Source organism: Apteryx rowi, unplaced genomic scaffold, assembly GCF_003343035.1.
Source record: "Apteryx rowi isolate R43461 unplaced genomic scaffold, aptRow1 scaffold_70, whole genome shotgun sequence".
NCBI classification, from domain to species: Eukaryota; Metazoa; Chordata; class Aves; order Apterygiformes; family Apterygidae; genus Apteryx; species Apteryx rowi.
The window spans coordinates 857,466-880,693 of record NW_020450983.1 but is presented as its reverse complement, the minus strand read 5'-3'; the positions used below and the strand labels follow the sequence as shown (position 1 = coordinate 880,693).

At 44.0% G+C, this 23,228-nt stretch overlaps 1 protein-coding gene across 1 annotated transcript in view; it reads left to right on the top strand.

Annotated features, from left to right (window-relative positions):
* The first annotated feature begins 286 nt into the window (after positions 1 to 286).
* Positions 287 to 23,228, top strand: part of PID1 (phosphotyrosine interaction domain containing 1) — a 51,877-nt gene continuing 28,935 nt past the window's right edge. The window contains exon 1 of the mRNA XM_026087033.1: positions 287 to 428. Coding sequence (XP_025942818.1) covers positions 294 to 428 — 135 coding nt within the window. The 5' untranslated portion in view covers positions 287 to 293. The remainder of the gene's footprint in view (positions 429 to 23,228) is intronic.

Genomic DNA, 23,228 nt, shown 5'->3' with positions numbered 1-23,228 from the left:
TTTTTTTTCTTTTTTTTCTTTTCCCCTGCTCTAAAATGCCTGAATCATGTCATTTTGTGTGTGTTTATCTAGTTTAATTAAAACAGTCTCCTCATTGCTAATAGTAATAATGGATATTCACCTTCTTAAGTTATAAAACATCTTACCTTCCCCCCTGGAAATTTCCAAGGCACTGAATAGCAAATGAAATGCATTTGAACAGATGCAGTTACTAATTTCCTTTTCTTTTTTTTCTTTTTTTCCCAGAACTCAAGTTAATTGCTTTTTTTTCCTCTGTTTAGCACTTTCAGACCATGTTAAAAACGAAGTTGAATGTCCTAACTCTTCGGAAAGAGCCTCTCCCAACTGTGATCTTCCATGAACCAGAAGCTATCGAGCTGTGCACCACAACTCCGCTCATGAAGACCCGGGCTCACACTGGATGCAAGGTACTTGGGAGTGAAAGCTTAAGGGACAAGACCACTGCGGAGGTGTCCCATGTGTGTAAGAGGGATCTAAAGAGCCCAGATTAACATCATCACTGTTGTTCTGGAAACCCCATTGACTACTAGCCTTACTATAAGGTTTGCAAATCAAAAAAGTCATTGGGGTTTCGAAATTAAATTCTGGGCTTCAGTGCCACAGGTTCTGGTATGTGGTGCAATGCAACTTCCAGAGGATTTCTAACTGCTTGCAATTAATGTCACTAATGGTGAACACAGCCATTGCTTTCTGTGAGTGCCAGTACTGAGGTGGGAGCCGAAGGGCCACATCCTGCTGCTTGTATTTAGAAAGCCACGCTAAGCGAGATGCAATTCTACAGAAGTAGGGTTGCAGCCTAAGATCTGAGGTTGGTTGTTTAAGAAAAAGAAGGCGGCAGTTAGGCCTCGAATTAATTAAGCAACAAGATTAATTTGCCCAGTTACATCAAAGAATAACTTCTGAACAAGCTTAACAGCTTAAGTGCTTCAAGTGTGCTCTTCTGTGGGAAGAAACTTTGTAAAAAAAGCAAACCAACAGGCTCCGTGTGCGTGTCGTGGCAGAGCCGTGTTACCAGGGAGGGAGCCTCGCCTTGCAGAGCCGCTGCCGGTTCCCGCGTGCAGTGCCTCCCAGGCTGGCCGGTGCTGTGCTGACGGGCTTGCAAGCACGTCTTGAGCGGTTTTATTGCTAGAGAGAGGGTCTTGGGGTTGGAAGAAATTGCTTCATGTTTTGTTCTTTCCCCCCACCCCCCCACTTTTGCTGGCCTGGCGTGTACATGATGTGAGTTGTGTGTACTCGATGTGAAGTGCTTTGCACTGGTGCATCTGGGTCCCTGCACTTCATCAGCAAAGTTTCTCAGTGGGAAGTGTCATTTTTTGTTTGACTTTACCTGCCGCCATAGCCAAGAAAGGAGCACATTGTTCGGTGTTGAGCCCTGCTGCTCAGTGACCCTACAGCGCTTAGTGCATTAACTCGTAGCATCTGCTCTTCCACGATGATGTCTTTTGTCCTTTATGTTGACAGGTAATGAATTTTTAGAGAATATTTACTATCATAAATACGGTTCACAAAGTATCTGCCTTCCACCCCTCGTGTGAGCGAGTTCAGATGTAATAATGCTTTCTGAAGTCAGAATGTGTGTGTAGAATTTAAATGAGTATTTTTATTTAACATGCATTTCTTCAACTGGAAAAGATGGATTGCAGAGAGATGTTGAACCACTCAGTGCAGAGAATCTTGCTCTATATAAGAGAGATTTTTTTTAATTATTTTTATTTTTTTCCCCTGCAAAGTAACGTAGTGGTTGTGACTAGGGAGCTCTGATTTTACCCAGTCTCTCTATTCACAATCTATTTTTTCTTTTTCTCTTTTCTGACTGAATGTATTCCTCTCATAGTGGGCTTATATCCTCCAGCTGTTTCTAGGTAGTTAGCCCTCCTTGCCTCTCTCCCCTCCAATTATTAGTTTCTTGCTGAGTGTTGCCATTACAAAGCCAATATTTTATAATAAGAGTTTTCCCTCTGTGTGGTCTGATCTATCACAGTTATTCCAGGTTGTAAGTAGGGAAAATGCTGCGGTGTGTCCGGCGTTAACTCTCATGAGACATTGGCTTTTTAAGCAAGAGCACAGTATTCAGTTTTTACTCTCTTTCATGAGTCATACTCTTTTGATCCTTAATCGTTTTATTCCTCTTCACTGAAATCCCTCCAATTTTTCTATGTAATCCCATTAATGAGATAGCATCATTCTTCTGACACAGCTCCAGACATCTCATTTTATTGCACTGTTTTAACATAAGCTGGCACCATCGTGTTGTGGGAACTTGACGCAGGCACTTGCTTTGTGCCTCAGAGGTGTGGGCATTGCCTTTCTTGGGAGACTGCTCTTTTCCTTGTCCTTTCATCACAAGACCAACTTCTCTTTTCCATTTGGCTTTTGCTGTTGAATCCTGAAGCAACAAACTCTTCAGCTGAGATCCAGTCTCATTTTATAATTTAATGCGATGGTTTTAGGGATAGCAGAGAAATGTTTTGCTTGAAGAAATCTGGAGGGAACCCCTGCAAAGCCTGGAAAATTAAATAATTGAACAAATTTCTCTCTTGCCTGCCCAATTCCAGAACTGATGTAACTTTGTCATTGTGTTTCCTGAAATATAATTTTTACTTATAGCAGAAGGCTTAGGACTGGTTCCTCCTGTCCCTGCACGTCCACGCCTGCATGCTTGGGCTGGCTGTGCTGTTGCCTTTTCCCACCCTCTGGACTCTTTGGTGTGATTTTGCCCAGCAGGAAGGAAGAGGTGGTATTTGCCCAGGTTTGCCAAGCAGAGCGGTCATCACGGGTGCCCAGGCGGTCCCAGCACTGGTAGTAAGAATAAGTCTTTCCTCCTTCCCAGCTGGATCACACTTTAAATCACAGGTTCCTAATTTGCCCTTATTTAAATGGAGCATGTTTGTGTATACTGGCATGCGTGCCATGTAGACGTGCGTATATAGAAATGTGTCTGTCGTTGTTTGGAGCCAAAGGATTTGGATTTGACAGTGGTTATCTTACTTGTGGCTCTTTCACATCAAACGTGGTGCACTGTCGTATTTTAGCTGGAAATTTCCCTTATCACAGCACTAAGTACAGGCAGATGGAAACTGAAAATCTGGAACATCTCCAGAAAATAGGTTGCTGTCTACCCAGAAATATATGCTTTCTTTGGGCCTTTTAACAGATTTGTTTAAGTTTTGAGTATTTTATTCTACACTGATGTCCTAATCAGCTTACACTGACTCTAATGTTTCCTGATTTCTGTCCCTTGAAGCTACGGTGGCGGCTGAAGGGAACCAGCTAAATGACTCTTTCCCTTCTGCTGCTGTGTTTCCAGGTGCTGTTGCTGTAATGCAGAAGGACAGAGGTTAAAAATGTTGCCTGCAACTTTTGAAGTGGGGTCATAGGTTTAACATTTTTATTAAATTACAAGGCTCTTCAAAGTGAAGTCAGTACTGGACAGTCAGTAACATGACTCAGGACTGCTTTCCTTCAGATGTTGTTATCCACCTGGATGCAGCGATCTTATTCTTGCAGCTCCCACCACTGGATAAGCTACGCCCATCAACATGGGAGACCACGATTACAGAAACATTAGCAGTGCAAATAATTCTATTCTTAAGAATATGCTTTTATTAAATGGCAAAATATATTTTTGTGACATGGTGTTTGCAGGCATGATGCTCATTGTTTGCCTGTCTTATTGTTTTCAGTTGGCAAGATTATTAATTCAGGCTTTTTTGAAAGTATGATATTGAGATATCTGCAAAAACATGTCTTACTTTAAGGCTGAGAAAAGTTGTCTTTGGTTTGCATACATGGCATTAGAGCAGTACTGGTAAAATCAAATCATGCACATATTGATGCAGATTTAAAAAATAGCCAAGAATTAATATAAATAAATGGAGCTTGTCTTTCAGAATGGCTTAAATGATCACTTTGCTCACAAGGCCAAAGGAACGACGACCGCACTGTGCCGTGTGGGTCGTTGCTGTGGGTTTTAGTCTAGATCTGTGCTGCAGAAGGCGACGGGCCTGCAGCCGGTGCGGCGAGCCCTGGGTGGTGTCCGGGCTGGCACCGGGGCCGGGCTGCCCCCTGCCAGTCCCGCGCCGCTGCGCGTCTGCCCCGCAGCCCGGCGGTGGTGCCGCGCGGGCTCTCCATGGAGCTGATTGCCCCTCTGTCCCCCCCTTTTCCGCCCCCTCAGTTGTAGCTTTTGGTTTTCGTTAGGGGACCCAGCAGTTTGCATTCACAAAACTTGACAAGCGAGCGGCGTGCGGTAATCCGTGCCAACGGGGCCGTGAGCGGAGCATACGCGGGAGCAGCTGGTGGGGTGTCTGAGCAGGTCCTAATGGAAAAAGCTAGAGTGTTAATATGGGAAAAGTGTTGTGGGGGGACATCTGTGTCCTGGAGAGCAGCCTGGAGGATGCTCATGCTGGAGGATGCCATTGGGGAAGTTTTCCCTTTTTTTTTTTTTTTTTTTTTTTTTAATTTTTATCCAAATGGGATTTTCACCATTACAGTCAGTGTTTGCCATGCCCTCAACTGCAGACCCTGCTGAAAAATCTTTGTGCATGTGAAACTGTCTCAGTGTCTTTGGTGCAATGGGATTTACACCAGTGTAGCAAAGACTGGAATTTAGTCTACAAGGTAGAAATTTATAAAATTATAGGATTAATAGTGAGCAATATTGATAGTGATCTGATTATATCCCATAGAAATAAGATATTTCTCATTGAGATACTGATTAAATAAATAAAACACTGTCTTAAAATTGCCCTGCTAGACCTCCTTCTGATCTTTTGTGCAAGAGAGTCATTTAGGAGTAACATCTGCTCAGATGTTACTGCCTATTTCTGTTTTTCTGCCCTGTTAATTTTGATTGCAAAGACCTTGGAGCAGGACTGTCTCTTACCACATGCTTGCAAAATGCTGCATGTTACAGGTTGGGTTTTGTACGTTTTGACACCAAATATCTCAAACCTAAGGCAAACACAACGTTGTCTCTCATTTCGATCCCCAGAGACCAGGGTGCTCTTTTCTCTTTGTCCTGCCCTTTTGGCTCAAAAGGGCTGAAAACGTGGGGAAATCCAGGTGCCGCAGGAGGGGACAGGGCACTTGGCAGCTTCTTCTTTGGGAAGGGGCTTGTTCGGAGCTTTCACAGGGTGAAGGAAAGTCCTCAGGTCAGTGATGGCCAGTGTGAGTGGAGCAGCACCAGGGCTGTGGGGCAGCCGAGGGACCTGGTCATCGCTTGCGTTGTACCGATCGAATTTGGTCATGGGACGCAGCTGCCGCGGCTAGAACCGCCCGGGGTCCCCCCAGGTGGGCAGAAGCAGCTCCTCCGCTGTGGAGGAAAGGAACGTTTTATGGATATTGTGGACATTACGGATTCTGGTCAGTATGAAATCATGTATTAGGACATTTCTGAACACGCCTTTGCTTTTTTGATATCTCTGGTGCTTAATGGTCTACTGTTTTATTTAAACTTGCTCAGGTAATCTAAATATCCTACACATCTTAAACATTTATTGCTGTTTCGGCTACTCAAACACAGCAGGTTAGAAGGTGGATGTATTCTTAAAACCGCCCACTTTATCCTAATAAAGCCTAATAAAAATATTCTCTTTGCAGCTATAGCGTGGTCAAGAACGATTCCCTGGAGCACAGCGTTATCCAGCTGTAGATATAAGTCCAGCTAGCTGTATGGTCTGCATTACTATTTTGTAAGCTTGTAATTTCAAGATGACCATTAATTTAATAAAGAAAGAAATTAAGCAAGTGAGACAAAGTAAACAGTAGCATCGCTCCCCAGCTGGTTGTTTTCCACCATGTTTAATCTGAATGTGAAGCACAGAGTTTATTTTCTTCTTGCTTTTTTAAAGGCCTTCTGTTATTATGCTTAAGCATTACATATTTTTACTGTGAAGTGAGCGTTATTTTAGTAGTCTATTTTGTTTTTCTGCTTCTTTCTCCTCTTACCAAATGAGCCAAAACGGAGCATGTGAATTTTGCTTGGGACAGATCTTAGTAACCTCAGTATATTTAGAGGCAGTGCTTAGTGGCGAGAGATATGTAGGCTTTAATGATGTGTTTTCAAAAAGTGAAGTGCACCAAATAAGCTAATGTCCCAACAAATATGCTCCGTGAAGACTAAGTATTTTGTTTACTTTTTCTCATATAGTGTTATATGAAGCACTTTGCTTCATACCAAGGTTAGGGAAGAGTAGAGCTCTTGCTGAAGCCTTACAAGTGATTTTATCCCAGAACGCTTTAAAGAGTTTGGCTAAGTTCTGTCCTCATGCTGAAAATGGAGAGCTGCGTACGCTCAGTGCTTCCCCAAACACGGCCGTATGGTGAGGTCCTGTCCTGCACCTGGGAAGTTAAGGAAAGCTTTGCTCTTGGCTCTGTTGTGGGTGTGACAGGATCCACTTAAGCGTGGCCATGCAGGACAGCAGCCACGTCCACACAGCGTGTCCTGCACAACGTCTGGTGGATGAGGAGCAGAGCTTCAGCGAGTGTCTCTTGCATATGATTTTATTTACTTCATGCATGGAAAGCCTATTTACGTCAGGGAGGATTTATGCTTTAACCAAGTGCAGAGGAGCTAATAGAAATATGAAGGGTAGATGCAAGTGAAGAATGTTGTTAAAGTGGCATAATGCTTCATTTCCTGAAGTCCAGGAGTCTCGGACAGAGAATATAAATTAGCTAAAGCAATTGAATAAATCTTAAACTGAGCCTGCTTTAAATAGGACCTTCTGCAGTGTCCTGTTGTGCTGTGTTGGATGTGTTTTGGCATAATTTTATTTGCTTACTGGTAAAGTGGTGTTGTGAGACTAATGTATTCTGAGAGCACTAGAAGTTATGTCCTGTCAGATATGTTGCTGCTATCTTTTTTTTTTTCCCCTTAGCATTTGCACCGGTGACGTTTTTCAAGCAGTGGTTCAAGTAAAGGGCATCTTGCTATTCGGGAAGTTCTTATGTCTAAAAGCAGTCTTGTCTTTCACAGTCAACATCATGTTTCCAATTTAACCCCCTTCCTTTATAGGAAGGAGCTGGTGTGTGTGGGCTTGCCCCGAGAGCCCGGCAGGACTGTGCTCCCCTGCTCTCCTGGCCGGGTAGGAAGGTCCCCATGTGCCGCGTGCAGCGGGCAGCTCCCTGGCAAGCCCTGCGCGTGAGCGTGATGGGGGCTCCCCGGCCCTCGCGGAGCAAGGGCCAGGGCCTGCACCCTCGGGTGCAGCGACCTGCTCCCAGCACTGCCTCGTCCTGCGCGAAGAAATAGAGCAGAAACGTCCCGCCGTGGTGGGAGCACGTTAGCTCAGGTAAGCCAGGCTCTGCTCAGATGTGTGCCTGAGCCCATCGTCCTGGGCAGCAGGTTACAGAAAATAGCCCTAAGCAAAGCTTTAAAAAAGCAAGGAAATAAGAAGTCGCAGCCCCCAGCAGCACAGACCCCTCGCTCCTCGCCCAGGAGCACACATGGTGTTGCCTGCGCAACCGGCTTGCTCCAGGATGTCTTCTCGTGGCCGAAGCTCTGCACCTGTGGTGGGTTCAGGGACTCCCAAAGAAGAAAGCAGGTATATAACATAGGCCACAGCCTGCGTGTGACTCGACCGAGAGCGAGCACTGGCCGTGCTTGAATTTCAGCCCTGCTTCTGGCCTGGTGAAAGCAACCAGAGGACTTGTCAGGTTGACGAGGAGGCCAGGCGCTGTGCACTGTGTGAATGCTCTGTAGCTCATTAATGTGTATTACTTGTATTTCCATGGTAGATCTCACCCAGAAAGATCCCAAAACACGTTCTAAAATGGATCAGCTGCCCCTGCCACCAGCTGCATGAGGGGGAAGGTGGCCGCAGCTCTGCGTTGGCAGCTCTGCGTCGGCAGCCCGGTTTGCGGAGGTCAGAGCTCGGGAGTGCGGTAGGTGGGCACTGTACCACAGATTAGATAGGCTATAGAAAAACTGAAGATGATGTTGAAAATTAAAACATGGAATTCTATTAAGCAGTAATACACTGATGAAACATAATAAAAAGCAATATAGACTAATGAAATTCCTTCAGTGCATAAAACTCCATTAAATACTTCTGTATCTTGAAACCCAAATGTGTTTTATGGCAGTTCTAGAAACCCCAGTTCTCAGTGCACTTGCACTTGTGCAGTTATGGCCGTCTTCGTAGAAGGTAGCATATGGGAATAGCGTTCTCAATAAAAATATTTAAAACTATTTACAAACAATTTAATCTCTCTGTAACAGGAAATACTGAAATTTTGTTAGCACAGGCTTGGCAAAACCACAGAATTATGTGGAAGTACAATTAGAACTAAGGTGAAAAGGCAAGTAATGACCAGTTAAGCGTGGTAACATGACTCTGTTAATACAGTTCTGTTTGTGTACGTCAGGACAACTTCGAAGTGCCAGTAAAACTTGCTGTGTGGTGGCGGGGTGTGTGTGTATGCAATAAAAAAGTGCATCTGCTCATGTTCGTGTTATTGGATTGCTGAAAAAATTCTTCAAGTGTCGGCCTTACAGGAAAAGGAGCATTAAATTAGAAGTGGTATGTGTCCGTATCTGTGAAACTGCTGAACATAACCAGACCCATGAGATCATGGGAAATTGTGAACACAATATTGTTCGGTTAATAAAGAACTTTTCAAATTTGAAATTGGTGGAGGTAGTCTAGCACTGAGAAAATAATAGAGCATACACATGTTATGTGTTTTGCTACAAGACTATAATTTCTGAATTGAAAATTCTAAATTTCCAAAATTCCTGAGGGAATAATCTTTAATTACATGAACATGTCATATGGTATATTACATGCACATAAAGGGTAAAGTCCTACCTTGTGCAATCTGGCACAAAGCAAAGATGCTAGTGTAAAGTGTGGTGGCGACCGCAAAGTCCTAGAGATCTATGGATTTGTTAGAATATTTATTTTATATGCTGTAGAAAATACTGCGCTCATCAGAGCTGCTCATGCAAGGCCTTCTGGTCATAGGAGCTAATTGGTTCCATAGTAATTAAGGTTCAAATATCTAAGACCTAATAGCTTTTGACGTATACAAATTAAAATGAGATTGAATTTTATTGCAGTGGTTACCCCGAACAGATGCTGCTGTCGATTGTTTTGTTCCAGCGCGTCCTTGAGAGGCATCTCCGTCCCGTCCCGTTCCGTCCCGGTGCGGTGGCTTCGGAGCGAGGCCAGAGCAGTGATCTGTGGGAGTGGGGGCTGGAGAGCGCGGGGGCTTCTGCAGGCTCCCCCTGGAGCTGGCACCCTGAAGCCATGGAAATGGTCTGATTTCCATGAGAACAGTGAAAAACTGGAACGCGGGCTCGATACCCTGAGCGGCCAGGACCCTCGGCAGCGACACGCAGTCGCTGCTCTCAGCTGTGCTGCCTGCCAGAGCACCAGTGCGGGTTTGGGGCTGATCCCTGCTGCTCACAGCTTCCCTTTGCGGCCGAGGACGCTGGTGAGAAGGGAGGCTGAGATGGGATTCTCCAGCTGTGACGAGATCCCGCCGGCCCTGCTCCTAGGTGGGAATGCGGGCTGGGAGAATGTGGATGCCTGCCGTAACCAAAAAGGTTGCTACGGTGTCAGAGACCCACCTGCGGTGCCACCCCAGGGCTGCTGGTCCCAGGAGTAGCCCCGTTCTCCAAGAACTACTGCGAGATGCTCTGCAGTATTGCGTGATGATGTAAATATGTCAGCTTGGGCGAGGAAGGAATTTTTTCCATTCTTGGGGATGGATGTCAGTGTCTGAAACTACTACCAACATCAATTTTTTACTTCATAAGAGAATTTCTTWTTTTGCCTATTTAATTAAATGTTCATAAAAATAACCATCTTGGAGCATACTTCCAGGCAATTTTAAGTCTTTGTGTATGTTATATAGTGCTGATAAACCACCTTTATTGTAATCCTTTGTGAGTACCTGACTTCAGGCTTGCGGTATTTCAGTGAGCTTTCTTCTCTGTGCGCTTGCTGCCTGTGCAGGAATGACAAGTGGCCCCGGAAGGATGACTGCCCCCCGCCCCGCAAAGCTGATCCGTCTCCTTTCTTTAAGCTTACTGTCTGGCTTGGAAACCGGTAACTATTCCCTGGGCAAGAACTCTTGTACTTTGAATTCAAGAATCTCTGGTATTCACTTTTGGTCATTTTACAGCAAGATCTTATTAAATGATATGTATTGTCATTGAAATAATTTACTGAATTTCATAGCAATGGAAATTTGGAATTGAGTTTATTAAGTTTTTATCAGTGAAAGTGAAAGAAAAACTGTAAGGAAGAATTGGTGGTGCCTGTTAACTCTGGCAGAATTAAATATCCTTTGAAACGCAGTGCGAGCCAGGTGTCCCCTTTCCAGGAGCTGATGTTAATTTGCATGTTAGGTGTCAGGGTTGCTTTCCAGGTGCTAGAACAGGGCATGTTGGGAGGAAACCGATGAATTAATCGGTTGGAAGATGGGCTTAGTTCTTCATCTTCTTCAGTTTCTTCACCTGTAAGGCCACAGTTATGTGGTCTTTGATTAAAGTGCTTTCAAGATTTAGGTGACATAACTAATAACGAACTCAGGACATGGATGACCTCACGTTTAATAGGTGCCCATATACAAACATATCAAGTGGAAGGAAACTATTTTAAGTTAACTGAGCAAGTTTTAGAAGAAGAATTAGTAAGTTGAAAATGTCTGCTACTTTGTAGTATAAATTGCAGTTGGTAAGGTGATAGTTTGCGTCATTTCTGTGGCAGATTCATTGAACTGAGAAATACTGGTCAATGAGCAGTTGGTGGGATATTTTATCCTTAGAAAAAGAAGGGACTTGTTTTTCCTCACTTTTTTTTTAACTTATTTTTCAGAAGATGAGAGAAAACTGGAGAGAAAAAAACAAGCTTAAAGTCAGAAATATATCTAAATTAACATTTCTAAGGTCATAGAAGGCCGTGTTTAAAGGTAGTGTAGTTGAGTACCCGGTTGGGAGGGGTGATAAGACAAACTGAAATAAGGTTAGATAATATTTGTGATTCCGAGTATCTGCTGGGACAAGATAGACAAAAAACAAACTGGTTTTAATTCCTTATGGAAGCTGGGAGGGTTTTGACTTAAATTATCTAAAGGCTGGGAGTAATTTCTCTGTGCTGATATGTCTGACACATTCTTACAAATAGTGCAATATATATATCACATTTCTCAGCTATTTGTAACCACTTTGGCAGGAATCCCTGTGAGAGTCGCTGTTAGATGGATGCAGTCCTTGGGTTATGTTCACTGTGGTATAAATTCATGTACTTGCTTTGACTTCAGCACTGCCATGTTAAGCTGCGTCATCTTAGAATTTGGGCTGTTAGCTTGATGAATCACTTGGAGTTGCTAATTATTGAAAGCAATCTGTCAACGAAATCAGAGCACTCGAGTACGGCACACACGAACCAGTGCTGTTTGTCATTTGTTACGAGACTGGAGTGTTAAAAATATTAACTAATTCTTGAAATGCTTTTTATTACATGAAGCAGCTTGATAGTGATTTGAAGAGAGGTGTGGTTTTCCCCACAGAGGTTTGCCTTGAATCGTATTAGAAGGTCTTAATACAAGACCAAACAAATTGTGTCTCTCTGCATTCCCAAGTGGGACTGTATTTTATATATAAAGTACATACATACATGCACACATGCATACATACATATATATAATATATATATATAATTTAACCTTGTGGCATAGTTTACAGTCCATCCTTAGAAGTCCTGAGGATAAACTCAATGACTTTAATTACTGGAGACGTAGTGACAGACTGCTCTCTCTGATATTTTTATTCTGAAAGAGTCTCCTGATCCATGCATATTTTTCCTTTAATATTACCATTTTTATGCCGATAGCATGTGTCTCCAGGGTGGTGTTTGCCCTGAAGCAAGGGACTAGCCCAGGGCTGTTCCTGTAGCGTGGCCTGGAAGGTGCTGTGAGGCTGCCGGTGCGGGCTTGCTCCGCGGCAGGGCGCGTGGGGAAGACCCACGCTCATTTCTGTGCTCTGACACTGATTTCCGCTGGGGCCTTGCAGCCAAATTTCCAGGGATAGGTAAAGCTGACGCCCACGGTGAGAGGAAGGAGCCAGGGCCTGTCACGGGAAAGCCCTTGGGCTCCCGTGCGCCGCTCGGGGTCTGACCGTCCCTGAAATGGTGCGAGTCGTGAGCAGTCACTGCTGCGAGGCGGCTGGGGGCACGCGTGGAGGTGCGGGGGCACGCGGGATGTGGCAGAGGAGTGCCCCACCCTTGCTGTGCCCATCTCCTTTGGGTACCGCGGGGAAAAATGGGTTGTTTGAGGCCATTTCGGTACTTTGAGGTGGCAGGACCATTGTGACTGCTCCTGCCCTATGGAGATTTGTGTGGGAAGGCACTTTGCGCTGAGGAAAGCCCATTTCTGCGAGCTACCGGGGCCGTGGGGAGACTCCAAATTTGGTGTTGCTCTTGCTGCGCATGCCTGGGATGCCCAGGAGGTCCAAGGGTTTGGGTCATGGCACAAGAAAGGGTCCATGTCCCCACTGCTGCTCCCCGCTGCCCGCCGAGGGCTTGCGAAAAGGGCTTGTGCTGGTGTCTCCATCCTCCATCCTTGTGCGTGTGCAAACACACAACTGACTCATTCGGCGGCCGTAAGTAATTCCTGGCACCCTTTGTAACGCCTTTCAGCTTTTATAATTTTCTTCCTCCTGTTGCCCTCCAGAAGAGGTGAGAAAAGGGGAGCAAGGGCTTGACCCATCTGTGCGGTAAGCGGAGGTGGTCGCTTGGTGTGGGGTCATCGGTCAGTTCGCGTTGGCCTTCGCGTTGGCGGAGGCGCCTCTCTAATAGCCCCTGGTAGCTGGCGGAGTCACCAAAGCCACCTGGGACGGGTCTAGAGCAGAGCACAGTGAAGGGAGTGGTGGTCCCACGTGTGGGGAGATCAGCAGAAGTCAACAGTGGGTCGCGGATCTGGCCCCGTGTCTGCGCTTTCCTGCTCCCCAGGTTCTGGCTGTATCTCCATTGCTATAAAACAGTAATTCCCACACTTGCAAGAGAAAGCTCCTTAGTACTCCTCACTGCTCCTCGTGCTCTCCCGTGGTTGTCCATGTCAGTCCTAGGTCACACGTGCTTGCGTGCAGGGATCATCCATTCTGTTTGTTCTGGGTTTGAGCAGCACCTGATGCACTTAGGAAAAGGCAGTTTGAATTCAATAAGCTCACAGATTAAAAGCATATTAGCAAAACCATGCTAAACTCTTCTTTGGATACTCTTCCAAAGTAAATTAAATTTAAGATAAATTGCATTCAGTCTACTGCAGGGGAATTTAATGCAATTAACTCCTAAAAGTTTATTCAAATATCTTTTTCTCAGCTTCTCTGCAACCCCTGTGTTCTTGATAACTGAAATAAGTCAGCAGTAGAAAAAAAAAGCCTTCCTACCCCCCAAAAATGAAACAAAACAGACAGTTCTGGGGGGTCTTTGGGTGGGAGAAAGCAGAACAGTCTTCTCTTCACTTCTTAGAGCCACCTTGTTGGCCTTTTCAAAGAAGGCCCGCAGCGTTGTTGTAGGCCTGAAATCAGAAATCAGAAATTCATGGCCATTTAAAAAATTTTCATCAAGAGATTATGAAATGGGAATTAAATTCCTATCATCATTTCAGCTTAGCAGTCCTCTGCTGTGAAACTAGAGGGCTCATATTGTGAAAGTCTGTTGTGAAACCTGAGGAGAGAAGTTTAAGTAACTTAGCCCCTGGACTTTGTAGCATGAACCTTGTGAACAATTGTGGGGCCCTCTTGCTGTCTCTTCAGATTTGTCAGCGAGGACTCATTTTACAATTGAGTTGTCTTCTATCATTGAATTCAGTCTGGCAAGACCGATGGCTGCCATGCTAAGGATGGGTAAAGAGCACCAAAGCAGGGTCAGCTTTTTGAAGATGAAGAGCCCTGCTTGACTCTTGTGCTGCGAGCCAAACAACCACGGGAGGTGCATCCTTCAATTAAATATTAAAGTACCACTTTGCAACACATTTCATAATATTATTTTTATTCCAGTTTGCTCCTCAGTAAAATGGTGAATCATATTTTGGAGTGGCAGATGCAGAGGTTATGATTACAGATATACTTGTGTAGGGCTTTTTCCCCTTTTTGAATTAGGTGCCGTGTTTGTTCTCCGTTATCAATTACCTTTGTGTCAGGATGAGTGCAAGGATTATAGAAATGCATGATGCTTCTCGCGTTGTAGCTGCTTTCTGCATACCGACCCTTTTGCCCTTTTGACTACATGGAAAACTATAAATGTGTCATGCAGGAAGATTTAAATGAGTGCTGTTAAAGTCCCAGACGCTCATTCCGGAGCTGCCATTGCTTAAGAGCTGTCTGAGCTGCACCTTACGTGCAGCCATCGCAGTCGAGCCGACTGAAATCCTGCTAATTATTTTGGAGACATTTTTGTATGACATGTCTTGAGAAAAGAGCCGGAGCATCTGTTAAACAGATGAAGTGAAAATTCCTCTGGCCTCTATCAGCAAACATGAGCAGGTGGAGCAGCTCCAAGTCTCTGCAGCTGAGGGAGGCGCTCCCGAAGACACAGTGCTTTGCAGCAGAGAGAAAATCAAAAGAGAAATAACTACATACATACAAACTTATATACACATATCCATACATATATGTCTTTTTTTTCTTTTAATTTGGTGATGCTGTGTCATACCAGGCTGGTCCCAGAACAGCAGCAGCTTTCTGCTCCATGCCAAGGGCTACTGTAACTGGGTTGTCAGGCTCATATAGGAGACGGGACGCTGCAAAACTTTTAAGAGGGAAGGCCSTAAATCTAGAGCTGTACCTTGCAAATAGGGGTCATTTCTCAGTGTGGGTGTTGCAATGTTAATGTTTTTTGCTTACAGCAGGGCAATCAGGATGATCTTTGAAATACCTTGCTGGATCATTCTCCTAATTGCAGTATTTTTGAAAATCAAATGGTTTGTATGTTTTAGGGCAAAACTCAGGAATCAAAAATAAAAAGTATGCTGTCTGTGCCCACTGAAGAAAATGTGTGTGGTAAGAAGCTGTTATTGCTGCCTGAGACGAAAGGCCAGCTGGCATCAATTAGCACTTTATGCATATGCACTTTTATAGAAATAATTTTTACTGAGCAGGTCTCACAGTGTTTTAGTGTCAGTTAATTAATCCTCACAACAGCCCTGTGCACAGTTGCACCATTTTACACGTGGGCAGGCTGGAGATCAGGGAGGTTAAGTGACTAATCCATAGTTGCGCAGTGAATCAAAGACAGTTCAGTTCCATCCTGTCCTAGTTGTCTTTGCCAAGCATCACTACTGTCACTCAGAAAACAAAACAAAATACTACAAAAAAGTTATGGAAGTGATTATGTGGTACGTTTTAGAACATCCTTCACTGAATGATGCCTTTTAACAGTGTATGGGATAGAGCTAGAGTTTGTGTGTTACATGAAGGGCAACTACAAAGGATTAAGTATTTTGTACATTAATTGATTTTTCTACTCTAAGTGCATTGTTGATGTACTTGGATAATTGCATAGACAAAGAATGACATTTCCCAGTACATAAAAGGAAGCCTCCCCTTCTTCTCAAGAAAAACACTGGAAACTTTTTTTTTTTTAAATAAATGCTTTCTTCTTCTAAGAGCATGACAGTGCAAAAATACAGGCATGCCAAATTCAGCCCTGCATGTGAATTGAGCAAATGCCCTTCCTTTCTTTCTCTGAAGTTTGCACCCACTTACAAAGGGCTGCGTTCTTTTTTCCATGTAGTCTTTAAGGGCCAAGAAAGTGCGATTAAAACATAAGTATGTGGCTAACTTGGTAGTTACTCACCAGCATGATGTGATCCCTGGATGAGAGCTTGCTTTATGGTGCTCAGAAGAGAGCTGGGCTCCCTGTCACACATGCAATGCGTAGGAAGGGAGTGAGGTGCCTGAGATGTCATCCCTAAAGCACAGTGCCTTTTCTTAGAAAGATTCCAATATGATAAAGAGGAGTTTTATCATTTTATTTCATTTTTTTCAGGAAAGCTGTTATAAAGGGGGCAGGGAATTCCTAGAAAAACCTGCCTAATTCCTAGTATCTTATGTTCCTGTTGCAATCAGACAGTGTGCAGACAAATCGTCCTGCAGTCATGCTTGACTGTAGCCTCAAGATATGAACAATATTTCTTTATTTCCAGCTGGCAGGTAGTAGGACTGATGGTATAAATGAGGATTATCATTGTGAATGAGCTAGAGAAGGCCTAGTGGTTTAACCCTCAGGTTTGGTTTAAGCTGGTGTGTTGGTTCACATCTCAGGGCTACCTTTCCAATTATTAACTCCAAGGCCAAAGTGGTGCATAACATGAAATGTGTTAGGGTATATGGGTCAGGTGATGCTGAAAGACTGAAAGTGCTGCCTGCTTATATGGATATGAAAAGATGTTTTCAAGAGAGTGCTGTGTATTCATGAGCAAATTCCCTGTTCATTTTATAGCAATATAACTCCACAGCAACTACACTAAATTTGTGGAATTACTCTTATATCATGCCACTGTAATATAAAGCATTGTTTTAAGTTCCTCCAAGATGGGAGGAGTGTTACGTATAAAATATTACATATTTTGTAATATAGGAGACATATTGTTTTTACCAGTTCAAATCTGTTTTGTATTTCTGCTGCTGAATGTCCAGATCACATAAGTGATTGCAACCACTGCTCTATAGCACAAAACAAGTCATAGGCTTTTCATGTCTGCAGCAGTTTGACATATCCAACATATATCTCGCTAGATGCTTAAGATACTTATTCAGTATAAAAAAAGTTTATGGTTCAGGCTGCTATTCCCAAGTCTAAAATTCAGGGCTCTTTAGTAGCAAATGAAACCAAAAAAAGACCAGTGCATTCCTTGCAAATAATATGTATGTTGCCATTAATTTAATGCAGTGTTGTATTCTCCCGCTTTGGACGTTGTTGTCCTGATTCCCTTATGAGATACTAATAGCGCCCAGGTCACTAACTGCCCCTGTGTCCAGTTGCTCTGCCGTACCCACGTGGCAGGATTCAAGGAACAGATGGGTACAAGGGTAACTTCAGGTTTCCCAGCATTGAAAGTGTGGCCTTACAAGTCCTCTCTTCTGGCGACTTCTCGATAAGGACAGACAGCTTCGGTTTAGATTTCAGATTTTGCCTTGAGGACGCAGACCCTGGCCTTACAGAACTGTTATCTCTGAATTGTTTGCAGAGATATCTAGACACATTAGGAGAGCAGTTATGCTGAATAGATAGCAGTATACTCTGCCTTTGGTGCCGCGGCTCAATCTTGATTGTTTCTTCATGCTGAGAAATGAAGTTACTTATTTTTATCAAAGTTTCTGTGAATCAAAATTGATTTACCTGGCTCACTTCAGCATAGAGGGATCTAGAATTTTACTTTTGGCTAAAATATACTATGGATTTAAGGAGCACAAAACGTATTACGGAAAACTAGAATCTTGGTTCCATCCATGATGGTCCTGCTGTCTCCCAAAACTTTAGATTTGAACACAACAGTGGACACTTTAGAGATACACTGGTGTATTGACCTTTGCATAAATTTAAGTGAAGAATTTCATCATATTGCGTATATTCCCTGTGGGTAAGATGTACATGTAAGGGGTTGTGTGCACGCAAGAGCATTTCCAGGTTATTCTGTGATCCTTTTGGCAACCTTCAAGACAACTAAAATTGGTGCCTGCCTCGAAGCAGATCAAGGCAGTTTCACAGGACTGTGAGCAATATGAATTTGTCTTACACAAGTAGCGTTGGCAGAAGATAGTACTTTCACATTTATGAACAATCCTTTAACAAATTCTCCAAAGATTTGGCTCAAACAACCCATTTTCCAATTTATTTTGTTTTTGTTTAAAAACAAATAAATTATGAACATTATAAGGACCATCTTCCTGTTTGCTTTTGAAGCCCACAGAAATAATACTATCTTGGGGCCCTTCTGTTCCTCTTTGCAGAGTGCCATTAAGAAAATCAGTTATTGCCTTTTCTTTCCTTGGTCATTTTCTTTAGACTGAATAGAGATTGATTGCTCTTCTGGGATGAGAAAAGACAGGCAGCGTCTTGTGATATTCTGTGCTAGAAGCAGTGGAGAGTGTGAAGCAAGCAGTTTTGTGTTGATCTTGACTATCAATGAATGTAGATTCTATTAAGATAATTTATTTATATATAATTTTATGTTCATACAGCCAGTTCCCATGCTGTCTCATTAGCTGGAAGCTGTTTTTTTAGATACAATTTTGCGTTCTGTTTGAAGTTCATGACGAACCTCCCTTTGATATGGGTGGTAGTTAACTTTGACTGAATGGTACTAGTGCGTTTTACAACTCCTGTTTGTTATCTTTCCTTTTCTATCCGTTGCATAGTGTAACCTTGACAAGCAGATGTTGAACTTGGCATTTTGTAGATACGCAGACACTAGAAGAAATAAAGATAAATTGTTCATTAAAACTATTAACAAAAGAAGCTACAAGGCAGGAAAAGACCATTTGAAAATTCACAGTGGTTAAATATTTCTCTTGGTGCTTGTGTTCGAGGGAATGTCACCTTCTTTTCTTCCTCGTTCTTCTGGGATGAGAATGCTTAAGTGGCTGCCGGCACTTTTTTTATTTTTGATTTACACTGGATTAGGATTTTTCATGTGTGGCTTTGGACTTTATGGAATTTTATTTTGAAACTGTGCGCACAGGACTGTACAGTTTGTTTGTTTTTTTTTTTTTGGTATTTGCATATGCAAAGAGGCCTAACGGGCCCAGAAGTAGTCATTTACTGGCAGAAATACTCACTTGCGACCAGGGCTGGGGAGACAGGCCCTTTGCTGTTCTTTGTATTGCACCTCCTGAGTAGTGAAAGAATGAAAGGTATAAGAATGACTCCTTAGAGTTTTCTCTAAAGGCTTTTTTCATCACTGTAAGGAAATCTTTTTCTTCTTTTTGTTGTGTATTTTTATACTTCTTGGCATTCAGTTCTCCATAAAATCAACATCTATGTTTAAATATATTTTTTTAAAGGTGGGCTGTTATAAAATACGTATGGATGTGATTGATAGTATCCACTTAAAATTATATCTTTCAAAAAGCCTCACAGAGGTGAATTCATTTGAGAAACAGTCTGTATCCGTGCAATGCAACATGCGTTTACCTGAGGAATGTTACTAATCATCTCCAGGGATATTACTAATGCAAGGGGCAGCAAAAGGAAAAGATCGTTCACATATTTGGAATAAGGTTTTGGGGTTTGAGGGTTCCTGTGGCATGTATTAGATGCCTGGAGAAGTACAAGTATTTTGGCTAGTCCAGGCTTGACTCCCCACGGTCTCTATGTGTTAAGCTAAAGTTACGTGTGTTATCGCTGCTTTGCCTATATGGGGTACCACAAGCGGATCTGGATCGTCGTCTCGTTCTGTATTTGACCTCCAACAGTGGGTGCCTCAAAGAGGGAGAAACTGAAAAGTAAATTCAAATGCATTGTTTGCACCTGGCTGATCGTGCAGGGTTTCAAAGGGTGCGGGGTGGACGAGTTTGTGCCTGATCTCAGCTGAGGATCATCTTAGGGATCCTCTTATCCTTCAAGCATGAGATTTGATTACCGCGGGTCTTTCTGTTCCTGCTCAGATAGCTGTAGATATAACACCTGCTGTGTTACCTAATTTTATAAAAGTACTTAATCTTATAACCCTTCAACCAAGGAAGTACACTGGGTTGAAAGACCGAGTGTTTTTGTCTCAGCCAGTGCCATAAGGCCGAACAAAGTAAAAATGATTTCCCAGCTGTGACCTTGGCCAGAGCTCCCGGACGCATCTGCTGTGCCCGTTCCCCGGCTGGAGGCGTCCTCCTCTGCCCGTGCTCTGCCCGGTGTGATGGATGATGCATACGTGGCAACAGACGGGTAGCCGAGGATAAACAGACCAGAACGACTGCACCTGCTAGTCGTCTTCTCCGTGGTGCAGCCGGCAGTTGGGAGGGCCAGTCCAAGCACGAGGCGTATGTGGATCAGGGCTGAGATATCCGAAACACCTCCATGGGCTTCAGTGGCCTGTGTTAAGCTGCGCATTTGGGGGGATACGGCCAAGCATAAGAAATACCTCCGGATTCTCCCTGAGTGCCTAAAACATGGGTTTCAGAGTATACACCAAATCTTGTGTGTTAAAACCTGATTTTCTTTATTTCTCTTTGTAATATCTACAGACAATTTTTTTTTTTTTGAAGTGCAAGGGCAGTTTAAAAGTTTTGCTCATAGAAGGGAATGTCATGAATTATTAATAAATGCCTGGACCATATGCATAGCTGTCCTTATTTCTAGTGCCAGCCCTGAAATGCGGCTGCATAGTTCAATTGTATTCTGCAGTAAATTTATGCAAATGAATTGTCTTTCATACTCATGAAAGCTGTTTTCACTCGGAGCAGGATGAAATGACTCTGTCTCATCCTGTTTTTTCCTTCCCTTTCTTCCTCCACCCTGCTCTTTGGGCGTGCGCTCTCATTGTTTTTCCTCTTTTCCCCTGCAGTTCCTCTCTATTCCAGACAAGGAACCTGTTTTTAATTTTCGTGTGTCATGTCTGTCTCATAAAACACACACGCTGGATCATATGACTGTTGTGCAATATTAGAGTGCTGTTGAAATGAATAGCACATAGGAAGACTTGTAAAGTCGTCTTGAAATAAAATGTACCAAGCTTCAAATTTGAAAGAGGCAATAATTCCATATGGATGACAGAAATAACGCTACGCTGGCCAAGAACGAGCAGGATGTTTAAAAGTGTTCCTTGTGCGTTGGTCCCAGCTGTCACCGCAGGCGGGCTCGAGCCACCCAGCCAGCGGGACGCGGCGGGACGGGTTTCCCGCGTTCAGCACCGCGGGCCCCGAGCTCGTGCATCCAGCATCGCCGGCAGGGAGCATGATTTTTTGGAGTCTACTTGGTGTCTGCTTTTGAAAGGGCTACAGACGACTTGGTGGTGGTGGTCTGCCCTGTCCTCAGGCTGCGCATGCCCAAGGATTTAACCAGGATTTGGGTTTCACATGCAGGCACCGCCCTTCCTCTAGTGCACGGGCTCAGTAACCCAGTCTCGAGAAATCGGTGCAAGTCGGACAAGTGAAGTAGGTTCTTCGTGGATGTGGGGTGTGGACTTCAGTGACCGTTTTCTCTGAAATGCTTGAAAATTAAGGGCATCGCAGTGTTACGCATTCTGTTTTGCAGTCAGTATGATGTGTGTTTTTGAGTTATGTTGTAGCAGGAGTAAATATAGGAGTTTTGAAGAACGTCACCCAGATAAAAATACCTTTTTGCTCCTAGTTATTCTGACAATAATACACTTCTTAATGTGAGACCCCAGATTGCAAAGGTAGGTGTCTGCACCGATTATGTGGAAAGATTTGGGGATTTTGATGATGTTGCATGTTGCTGCTGAGCTTTGCCAAGCTGATCTGGAAAGAGTTTGTGTTCCTTGAGCTCCTGCAGCGTCAGCTGTGCAGCATGTATTGCAGCAGGACCCCAAACTGCCTTCGGGCTGTTCGCTCTGGGAGGGGGGGGCTGGAGCCCAAACCAGACCCTCCTCCTCTCCCCTCCTTTAGCTGCATGCAGTGCCATAAAGAGCCAAGATGAGGATGATCTGAAGAGGCAAAGGAAAAGGGAAGCTGTAAAACACATAGGATGATATAGTAGCAATCTAAGTGAACCTGCCAAAAAAAGGAATGTTTTCCATCTAAATATGAACCTGTCGTGTATGAGCATTAGGCTGTGCAAAGCAAGAGGAGAGACGTTGGAGAATGCTCACTGGGAGGGGAAGGGCTGTGCAGCTACATGCCTGCTGATAGGACTTCATCATTTTGGGGTAATTTTTTCCTTCAGGATAATCTTGTGTTCCTGTCTTCAAGAAATATGAATTGTAGCAGGGAGGAGTTTACAGAGAACTCTCTTAACCTGGAGTGCTTATACACAGCCGCCTTTTGTTATTGCTGTTATTGCACACATCTGTCTTATTCGAGAAAATGTCCTTTGCTTTTCTCTTGTGCAATGCTTCCTGATTTGCTGTCATCKGGGTGTGCTGATTTATAGACAGCTTTCATCAACAGAATAGCAAGAGATGGTCAGCAAGGGCACTCAATACCGGTGTTGCTTCATTTTCTCTCTCTCAGCCGGCTCCCATGGGAATGGGATTGGGTGAGACCTGAAGAGCCTGGAGCTGGGCTGAATCAGAGCAAAATATGCCCTTTATATCTGTGACATGCCTGTTGTGTTTTGGTTGCTCCCCATACTCTTACAAACTGCCTATTTGATTAAAACATCTGTTAGGCCAGCTAAGATTTTGCCTGCCCCTCTCCGTTAGAGCTCGTCTCTCTGCGTCTCTTTGCTTTCAGGGTGGGAAGACAGTGGGAGCAGGCGTGCACAAGTGCCCCGGGCAGGGTTTTGCTGCTTCAGGACCTGCAAACCAGGAAAAAATTAGTTTTAAATCACTTAAGTTTTGGTAACTTTTGCAGAACAGTCTCTTACGGAACAAAGCATTCAGTGAAAAATACTGTCTGGGCAGAAAATGCTGATTGAAATGTAGCTGGCTCTGTGGGACCGCTTTGGCGCGCAGGAGGTGCTCCCCGTGCTGCACAGCGGCAGCAACCCCCAGGAGGAGCTCTCCGTGCTCGACGTGCAGTTTGGTTTCCAGCAATCCCGTAGTTGCCCTATCGGTCTGTTAAAAGCCAAAAGCAAACAGGCAGGTTGTGGCCATCAGGGTATGGCTCTGTCTCGGTCCTTCTCCGGGTTTAGATGACAAGGAGCAGGAGTCCAGCATGCAGGTTTCTAATGGACCAGAGTGGGGTATGGCAGCAGCTGCGAACACTGCACTCATTTTCCACCTCACTTTGGCCAGTGAGATGATTTCAGCACTTCTGCGTTACGACGTTTTGTGACCGGCAGCTGTTTCGGAGGCACTTTTTGCACCCGTGAATACTCACACACAGTGAGTAAAGTATTTTTGCCCGGGATCCTTGGGCTGCTCTTGGTGACTCTCTTGCTGGACAAAGATTCTTTGAGTTCTTCAGCTTCTTGTGGGGTGGTTTTGCACCGACTCAGAGACAGATTTCACGTATATGGGGGCAAACTGCAGTCTGACAGGCTGGCGTAAACCTGGAGTCCTTCCAGGGCAGAAACTGAACCAGACTGGCACAGAATTACACTGCTATTTCTAGATGCTGAACTTTCCATGATTTCTTTCTG